Here is a 10068-nt window from a genome sequence, read left to right on the forward strand (position 1 = left end):
ATGCCTTTGTTCTGTTATCCACTTTATGGACATGCAATACTCACCTATTGGGATGAACAGCCCTGTCTCCTCAGCTTCCTCCTTGACTTCCTGGAGCAATTCGGCTCCCTGTGCGGCCTTTGGGGCTTTCAGGGGAGGATACCCCACGTCCCATTCAGGCTCTGGCTTCAGAGAAATGGTAGCAGCTGGAAACAAGAGATCTATGATGCCATGAAAACCTACTGCTTGCACATATGTGCATTCACATAAAATACTCTAATTACAAAGCATCTTCAAACCATATACGGTCTGATTACATACTATATCAAGCATCCTGTTTTAAATAAATACCATCTGTTTACATCGCACCAGGAACATTCATTGTCGTTGTCTCATCAACTGTGTTTTTATTCTGTTACAAAACAAAGTCACCAATTTCGCCGGAAACCTCTGAATGACTGGGGCTCTTCCTTTCCACTTCTACTTTTGTAACATTTTATTTTGCTCAGATGCTTTCCTTAACCACTGATCATCCATAACAGGGAAACCTCTGCTTCTCTAAGATTTTGCAGTCCTTATCCTAGCTATCAACAACAGGTGAAATCGCATTGTATTTCTAACAGGGCAAGCTTAATTCAGCCTCAACGAACCTTTGGGGGCATAAGCTAACCACAGGCTTCCTCAAAAATGGCCCTCCAGATGTTTTGAGACTACAATTCTGATCATCCCTGACCACTGGTCCTGCTAGCTAGGGATCATGGGAGTTGTAGGCCAAATAACATTGGGAGGGCCAAGTTTGAGGAAGCCTGAACTAATGCCTAACTGAGCCACTGATGGTGTAGCAATTAAAGAGTTTCAAGCCAGGGCCTGGGAGACAAGGGTTCAAATCCCCACTTGGCCATGAAGCTCACTGGGTGATCTCAGCCTAACCTAAAGGTAAAGGGACCCCTGACCATTAGGTCCAGTGGTGGCCGACTCTGGGGTTGCGGCGCTCATCTCACTTTATTGGCTGAGGGAGCCGGCGTACAGCTTCCAGGTCATGTGGCCAGCATGACTAAGCCGCTTCTGGCGAACCAGAGCAGCGCACGGAAACGCTGTTTACCTTCCCATCGGAGCGGTACCTACTTATCTACTTGCACTGGTGTGCTTTCAAACTGCTAGGTTGGCAGGAGCAGGGACCGATCAACAGGAGCTCACCCTGTGGCGGGGATTCGAACCACCGACCTTCTGATCGGCAAGTCCTAGGCTCTGCGGTTTAACCCACAGCACCACCCGCGTCCCAGCAGCCTAACCTACCTCGCAGCATTATTCCCATCACGTTTTGCTCCCCTTCAACACACACCACTAGCTTACCTTCTGACGTGGGCTTCTGCTCCTTATCCACATGCAGCTCAGGTGATGGAGTGTCCTGGAGCTCTCTGGCTCGCTCTGGGCAGAGATCCAGCTCTGCCTTAGCCAGGACCTTCCCACCCCTCAAAGAGGCCTCAGAAAATTCCGGCCAGCCTTTCTGCATGGCGTCTCTAGATGGAAGCACAATGCTCTTCGCTGCTTCACCGCCAGCATCTCCCAAGAAAGACAGAGGCATGGGCAAAGCAGGGGGAGATGAACAGGCAGGCGTGTTGGCAGGCAGGCTGTAGGGACCTCTCCCTTCAGTCAGAGCAGCATTGTCCTGCCCCTGCGGCACCAGGCCACAGAGCTGGTTGATCCCACCTGAGGCAGTGGTCTCCAATGGAACAGGCTGCATATCCTCCTCCTCCTCCACCACCTCCTCAGAATCTGCCATGACGGCTCTTCTCTTCTTGCACGGCAGCATCTTCGGTTAGAGAGACATCCGAACTACAGCTCTCCTGTTGTCACTCTGCAAAGACAGAGGTGTGAACTCATTGGTTAGATTACTGAAATGCACTGTATGCAAGGCTGCCCTTGAAGACTGCTTGGAAATCTCTCTGGTTCAAAACATTCCCCATCTGGAAAGCCAAGTAATCCCAAAAATTAATAAAGCTCACTAATAACGCAATTTAAAACCAGCTAGACCACAAGGTACATGGGTTATCAACGAAAAGCACTTAAAAACAAATGGGTCTTCAAGGCTCATTTTAAATCCAGAACTGACAACTTACTTCCAGGTCAGGGTGGGCTGCTTCCTGAGTAACAGTCCCCCTGGCTTCCCGTGACTTTGGCCAGAAAGGCTAGCTGTTAACCATAGCAACATCAGAGGCACCCACCAACTCTGAGAATCCTGTTCTCACAGTGGCCAACCAGATAGAACGATGGAGCTCTCTCCCAGAGGAGGCAGCGATAGCGACCAAGCTGGGTGGCTTTAAAAAAGGAGTAGATAAATTCAAGGCTATCAGCAGCTAGTAGCCACAGCAGCTAAGTTCTACCTCCACTGTCAGAGGCAGTATGCCTTTGAATACCAGTTTATGGGAACTGCAGGTGGGCAGACTACTATTGTGCTTATGTCCAGCCTGCAGGTTTCCCACAGTCATCTAGTCAGCCTCTTTGAGAACAGGATGCTGAACGAGATAGGCAAGTGGCCTGATGCAACAGGCTCTTCTTATGTATTCAGAGTTTTTCACATGTTATCTCAGCAGGCTGTATCCAATGTTAGCCCAACTCCAAATGGACCTACTGAAATTAATGGACCTAAGTTAGACATGCCTATCAATTTCATTCAGGCGATTCTGAGGACTAAGGTTGCATACAACCCAAGACAGTCATACCTCGGGTTACAGACACTTCAGGTTGTGCATTTTTGGGTTGTGCACCACATCGAACCCAGAAGTACCAGAACGGGTTACTTCCGGGTTTTGGCGTTCATGCAGGCGCAGAAAGACTAAATTGCACTTTGCGCAGAAGCGCCAAATCACGGCACTGTAGATTGCGAATGTGCCTCCTGCACGGATCATGTTCGCAACCCGAGCGTCCACTGTAACTTGTACAACAATCTACAGTAGCTCAATAATTTACCCTAGATGGGTAGGGAGTGTTTGAGCCTGAAATGGTTGCCAACCTAAACCTCTGCCACCTACCAGCGAGTTCATGGCAGGGTCAGCATGGGAAGTAACCCCGCCTCCCGGAGACCTAGCAGCTTCCAGGGGAAGAAAGCCACTCCCCCCCCCCTTCTGGCCACAGGAGTAGAGCTGCTGGAGTCAGGTTTTTACCCCTCCTGCCCCTGCAGCCAGAGGGGTCTGGCTTAATAGACTATACTAACGTGTAAATATAACTTTTATATACACTGGGAAACAAAAAAAATGTGTATGACTTATTACAGTCAGGGTTAGAAACTGAGATACGAAAGCTAGGAGCTAAATGGCACCTTAAACCCAGGTTATGGGCGCAATGACGAACTGTGTAGGTGTGCTTTTTTATAACAAGAATACAAAGCTGAAAATGAATTGCAGCTAAAATATTATGTTCATTTTTCACATGGTCTTGTCCTTCCCTTGCCCACCCCCCTAATATTCTTAAGAGGGTCTCTTCTGCAGTCTTCAGAGAGTAGCTACAAGTGGGGAGGCGGAAAAAGGTCCTCCTTTCCTTCCACTCTGCAGTTTTAATCTGGAACCTTAGGCACAGCTCAAAAATTCCTTGTACAGTGGTGCCTCGCTAGACGAAATTAATCCGTTCCGCGATTCTCTTCGTCTAGCGGTTTTTTCGTCTTGCGAAGCAAGCCCATTGACAGCTTAGCGGATTAGTGCTAGAGCTGTCAAGCGGCTTCCAGCGATCAGCTGTTAAGCGGCTTATCAGCGGAACAGCTGATAAGCGGCTTAGCGGCTTAGGAAAAGGGCAAAAAAAGCAAAAAAAAACCGCTGGGGGACGCAAGATTTTTTCGTCTTGTGAAGCAACCCCATAGGGAAATTCGTTTTGCGAAGCGCCTCCAAAACAGAAAAACCCTTTCGTCTAGCGGGTTTTTCGTCTTGCGAGGCGTTCGTCTTGCAGGGCACCACTGTACTAATGAGATTCCCTGTCGCAAAATGCGCCAGAACCCCACGGGTGTTTCCAACACTGACTGCAGTGGCCCGCAACCGAACCCACCATAACTCCAAGGTGTGCCTCTATATCATTCTGTATCTCCTACTGAAACACATCCTACGAAAGTGCATTTTAAAAATCCACCATATGCTCTCCAGCTGAGCTAACTCTGCATCAAGCAGATATTTCAAAGACTCTATTAGGAAGCTGCCTTATGCCTTGGTCCAGGAGCTCAGCAGCACTGTCTACCCTGACTGGCAGCAGAAGCTGTCCCGTGAGTTTCCTGCAAGATGCCACTGGGGATGAAAGTAGGGACCTTCTGTGCACAGACACCCTTCCCCACCCTTCCCTTTCCGGACACATTCCTTAGACACCCAGACACATTCCTTGGAGACCCAAAGCGCCTGAAAACTTTGTTTCTGAGGCACCCGAGCGAGACTGCTGCTTGCTTCATGCTAGTTCCCAGCCAGGGCCGGATTTAGGTTTGATGAGGCCTGAAACTACTGAAGATAATGGGGCCCTTCATATGTCCAGCTGTCCTTTGTCAACAATGGACCTAATAGGTATCTAAAGCCATTTGCTACTGTTGCTGTATGTAGGTTTTATTTTATGTATTTTATCTTATATTTTGGAAATGTACATCCTTGTTTTTTCCCTTCAATTCTTTTGGGGCCCCCCAATAGAGTGGAGCCCTAAGTTACAGCTTGTTTAGCTTATACGGGAGTCCCAGCCTCAGGACCAGCCCCCTTCCCCCGCCGGCCCCCACCGCCCTTTCTCCAGCCCCCTTCCCTCCTGCAGGAGAAGCGGCCGCGCCTCAGCCTCCCTGTGTGGGGACGGGCAGAGCTCCGCAGGGGAGGAGGAGAGGCGCCCCAGGGAAGCCCAGCCGGGGCTCCGGAGGAGAAGGTGGGCGGGGAGGGGCAGCGGCTTCTGCCTCCGCCGCCCACTGGGCCTCTCCTGCCCCCTCAGCACCGGCCCCCCACCTGCCCCTTCCCTCCCCGCCCTTCCAGCCCAGCGCGCAGACTGACCGCGCTCTCCCTCCGCCGCGTCCTCCGCCCCGCAGGGCAGCCGCCGCTTTGCCATTTTCCAATCCAGATCCCCGCTTCCTCAAAACGGAAGCGGAAGTGGCGCAACCGGAAAGGCCCATCCCAGCGCATGCCCAGACTCAGCGGAGTCCTGCGCCGCCATGTTTCTTCCTGGCCCTCTCCCGGAGCAAACTGGCTTGAGGTTCAGAAGTAGAGCCGCGGTTGTTTGAAATGGCGAAAGGGGGTGCGAGGCGAGGAGCGGCGCTGATATGTGGGAGTAGGGGGATAAATGTGAATGAAATAAACAGACGGGAGGGTGGGGAGGCTAACGCCGCCATCTTTGTTGAGGCCACGGCGCCCGAGGAACCGCCATGTTTGCGCGTCTCGAGCGCGAAGTTGCCGGCACGTGACTTTCAGGGGGCGGGAAAACGCATAATTAGCGTAAAGGAGAACCTGGCGGTCCGCTGGCCCCGTGATGTCACACTCGACTGATTTAATGTTGCGTGACGTCACAATGGTGTCATTGTTTTTACTGTTAATATTTTTAACCATTATTTATTTTCCAGAATCCAGTAAACAGAAGGTGACATTTAGCCTTGGGGAAATCTGTTGGTTTTCTGTTTAAGACATTTCTATACTGCTCTTCAGTAAAGATAAAAATAAAAAAATCCAGGCTTGTTTTCAGCAACAACAAAAATTCATAGCTGAAGGTAGAGTAAGACAGCATTAAAAAAAAAAAAACAACAGAAATTTCAAAAGGCAATTTTTAAAAGGTTTTATTATTTTATTTAAGATACTATTTTAAAAGAAGCTCAACCCAGTTCACTTTAATGACACACATTAAAACGATACTTAAAGAGTAAGCAACTGTTACAACATTACCTCATTCCCCAGGCCAAGTGCACCTATCTGTTCTCCTCACCTGTCCTGGTTCATACCCTCCTTGAGTGTTTTTGCCTGGTTGGAATGTGTCCTCAAACTCTGATCATGTCTCTTCCTTCCCTGTATAGAAGAGAGGGGTGTGGGTAGAAACTAGCGTACTGTACAAAAGGGAAAATTTACATTAACAGGTCCAGCCACTTTTGTCTCTCTAACCACCCATCACTGGCATGTGGCAGAAGGTAGCTTGTATATTTTACCTTTGTATAGTAGGTTAGTTGTGCAATCATTCATGTTTCTCTATCCTCCATAGAGACATGCATGAGGCATTTTTAGAGATCAGACTAGGGTTGTCATATTTCAAAAAGTGAAAATCCAGACACAAAAGTTGTTGAGCTTTTTTATGGGCCAAAGTTGCTAAAAAGAAATGAAGCCATTTTTTGAGCTATTTCGAAGGTCTATCACCCAAAACGACACTGCTGACATGGATTGCCATGCTTCTGGATTTTCCCTGACATTTTGCAATTTCCACCTGGACACTGCTGCTGACCGCAGTATTCCAGCTGTGTCCAGACATATGGCAACCCTAAAGGGCACATTCCAGCCAGGCAAAAACATTTGGGCATGCAAAGCAGGGCTGCTGAAGCAGGTGGCTGGGGTGGCCTGGCAAAAGTCCTGAGGGCCATATTTACCACCTCCTGGACTTCGATCCCCCCCTTGATTTACTGCAACTAGAAAATGTGTATTTTGCATGCTCTCCCCTCACAAGCCATCAGAAATTCAGAGGAGCTTCCAAACTGCAGCTGAACACTATGATCTGCAATGACAATAGGGCCCAATAAACAAGCCTAAGGCAAGAGGATGACTCAGGATACAGTTTAATTATTATGCATCCCCCAAAAGCACATAGACAACTGTAGCATATTGAATTTTGGAGCAGGTGAGGAGAACACAAGAGAATTTTGCCGTGTTTCAAGCGCCTCTGTAATGCACGGCAAACTGCACTTAATACAGTATTACAATTATTATTAAGGTAAAGGTACCTCTGCCCATCATGGGACGCAGGTGGCGCTGTGGGTTAAAGCCTCAGCGCCTAGGACTTGCCGATCGAAAGGTCGGCGGTTCGAATCCCTGCGGCGGGGTGCGCTCCCGCTGCTCGGTCCCAGCGCCTGCCAACCTAGCAGTTCGAAAGCACCTCCGGGTGCAAGTAGATAAATAGGGACCGCTTACCAGCGGGAAGGTAAACGGCGTTTCCGTGTGCGGCTCTGGCTCGCCAGAGCAGCGATGTCACGCTGGCCACGTGACCCGGAAGTGTCTCCGGACAGCGCTGGCCCCTGGCCTCTTAAGTGAGATGGGCGCACAACCCCAGAGTCTGTCAAGACTGGCCCGTACGGGCAGGGGTACCTTTACCTTTACCTTTTTACCTCTGCCCATCAGGGCCAGTCGTGACCGACTCTAGGGTTGCGCGCCCATCTCGCTCAAGAGGTTGGGAGCCGGTGCCATCTGAAGACACTTCCGGGTCACGTGGCCAACGTGACTAAGCTGCATCTGGCGAGCCAGCACCAGTGCCGCACACAGAAACGCCGTTTACCTTCCCGCTAGAAAGCAGTCCCTATTTATCTACTTGCACTTAGGGGTGCTTTCAAAGTGCTAGGTAGGCTGGGACCGAACGACGGGAGGTCACCCCGCCGTGGGGATTCAAACCGCCGACCTTTCGATTGGCAGGTCCTAGGCTCTGTGGTTTAACCCACAGCGCCACCCGTGTCCCCACAATTATGATTAATTGCATCTATATCCCACGCTTATACTGAGTCAGACCATTTTAGACTATATAGCTCAGTACTTTGTAAAATGATAATCACCCCTCAAGTGTCTCTGATGGCAATCTTTCCCAACACTGCCTGCAGATGCCAGGGATTCTATAGTTCCCAGGATTCTTTGAAGGAACTATTGTGCTTTAGGTGGATGATGTATATATACAGCCACAGCCTGAACTAGATCCAGCACAATGAAGGGATGACATTGTTTGTAAAAGCTAATCTAATTTCCATATGCAGGTTAAATAGTTGCTTAAAACCAACACTGCTGTCAGTGAAATAATTTTTCATAAAATTCTGCAGCTTTTATGTTTAGGGGCAGTTGACAGAAGCAATGTGGTCAGGGCATAAAACACAATATTTTATACATTATTACAGTAATTATTATAGGAAAGGAAGCTAACTTGTTTTGTCCTGATGGCTTCATTTGCTGTTGGCCAGTCCTCTGAGGGTCATATTCCAGTGGTGGGTACATCCAAAGTGGAATTGGAGAACCACACACAACATTCTTTATTATTATATAATTTGTATATAGTATCAATGTGAAATAATGTCTTTCTAGATGATCAAGGAAAACTTGTTCCGAGGCTCAGTGAGGGCAGCTGGCCAGGCAGAGTGGCAGCAGTGCAGCTTCTAGGAACATAGGAAGCTGCCTTTATATTGTTGTTGTTTAGTCGTTAAGTCGTGTCCGACTCTTCGTGACCCCATGGACCAGAGCACGCCGGGCACTCCTGTCTTCCACTGCGTCCTGCAGTTTGGCCAAACTCATGCTGGTAGCTTCGAGGACACTGTCCATCCATCTCGTCCTCTGTCGTCCCCTTCTCCTTGTGCCCTCAATCTTTCCCAACATCAGAGTCTTTTCCAGGGAGTCTTCTCTTCTCATGAGGTGGCCAAAGTACTGGAGCCTCAGCTTCACGATCTGTCCTTCCAGTGAGCACTCAGGGCTGATTTCAGAATGGAGAGGTTTGATCTTCTTGCAGTCCATGGGACTCTCAAGAGTCTCCTCCAGCACCATAATTCAAAAGCATCAATTCTTCGGCAATCAGCCTTCTTTATGGTCCAGCTCTCACTTCCATACATCACTACTGGAAAAAACATAGCTTTAACTATACGGACCTTTGTTGGCAAGGTGATGTCTCTGCCTTCATATTACATAGGACAATTGTTTCATCTAGCTCTGGTCTACAGGGTTTTAGACAAGAGTGTTTACCAGCCAAAAGTGGAGTTGTTGAGGCTTGAACGTGGAGCCTTCTGCATTTAAAGCAGGTGCTCTACCCACTGAGGTACAGTCTTCTCCATGCCCATAGCCACGTAAATATATCCAGCTACTGAACACTGTTGGTGGATGAGGAGGAAATAAAGGGCAGGGCAGATGGCAAGTCCCTCCCCCCCCCCCCAGCTTAAAATCTAAAATACAGACACTGAGGAAACAGAAGAGCTAGTGAGGGAGAGAAGACTGAGCAAATGCTATTATACATATAGTTTGGTTATAGTGTATCTGGAAATTAAAATTAAGGCTGAAGTCCTATGCACTTATACTTCTGAGTAAACATACCTGCTAGTTTCAATTCTGTGCACACAAAGGCTGTGTTTCTAACCCCATTTACCTGGGAATAAGCCTCATTGAACTCAGTGGGAGTTACGTCTGAGTAGACACAGTTTGGGGTAAAATTTGTTTGTTTAGGTTACTTACCACCCTTCATCATTAGATTTCAAGGTGGTTCAGATTCCTTCTACACAGTGGGATTTACTGCTGAATAAGCATGCATAGGATTGTGCAGCAAGCGAGGCTGCCAATCCTATGCGCCCTTACCTGAGAGCAAAACCCATTCAACTCAATGGGGTTTACTCTGAATAAATATGCCTAGGATTGCCTTATAAGTAGATCAGCAAAGGGCCTTGTGGAACAGGTGGATTTGAGGAGCAATGAGAAGGAATTTATGGATACAACTCGGGCAGTAAATAGGAATTTAAAATCAGTTTAATATATTCTGTTAACAACTACTAAAAGGAATCCCAGGACGAGGACCCGCCTGTACAACGTCATCAATCCACAGCATGAATGCACAATACAGAAACGTATGAATAAATCCTGGAAATACATAATAATCGTTAATATTTTAGACCAACGTTTTGCAAAGGGCTCTCCACATTTATGCTGTGAATAACCATCGGTTGCATCTCTCCCGCTACACGCAGCTCAGAAACCTCGGGCGGAGGTCGGGAGGCGAAGCGGGGCTGCCGGCGGGATACAAACAAGCCCCGCAAGCGACCCGCCCTCTCCGCTAGACAGCAGCCGAGCCGCTCTGCCGAGTCACCGCCGGGCGGGTTTGGCCAGGCGGCGGGGGGCGTGGCTTCCTCTGGCTCGCTCGCTTCGGCGAGGAGGAGGCGTGGCCTCG

At 48.8% G+C, this 10068-nt stretch overlaps 1 protein-coding gene across 2 annotated transcripts in view; it reads right to left on the minus strand.

Annotated features, from left to right (window-relative positions):
• Positions 1 to 5134, minus strand: part of GON4L (gon-4 like) — a 41807-nt gene extending 36673 nt beyond the window's left edge. For both annotated transcript variants that reach the window (XM_083715477.1, XM_083715478.1), the window contains exons 1-3: positions 4977 to 5134; positions 1333 to 1837; positions 45 to 185 (exon numbers count right to left, since the gene is read on the minus strand). In XM_083715477.1, the coding sequence (XP_083571603.1) occupies positions 45 to 185; positions 1333 to 1792 (601 nt within the window). In that variant the 5' untranslated portion in view covers positions 1793 to 1837; positions 4977 to 5134. The remainder of the gene's footprint in view (positions 1 to 44; positions 186 to 1332; positions 1838 to 4976) is intronic.
• Positions 5135 to 10068: the final 4934 nt, after the last annotated feature.

This window comes from Podarcis gaigeae (assembly GCF_964106915.1).
Source record: "Podarcis gaigeae genome assembly, chromosome: 16".
Classification (NCBI taxonomy): domain Eukaryota; kingdom Metazoa; phylum Chordata; class Lepidosauria; order Squamata; family Lacertidae; genus Podarcis; species Podarcis gaigeae.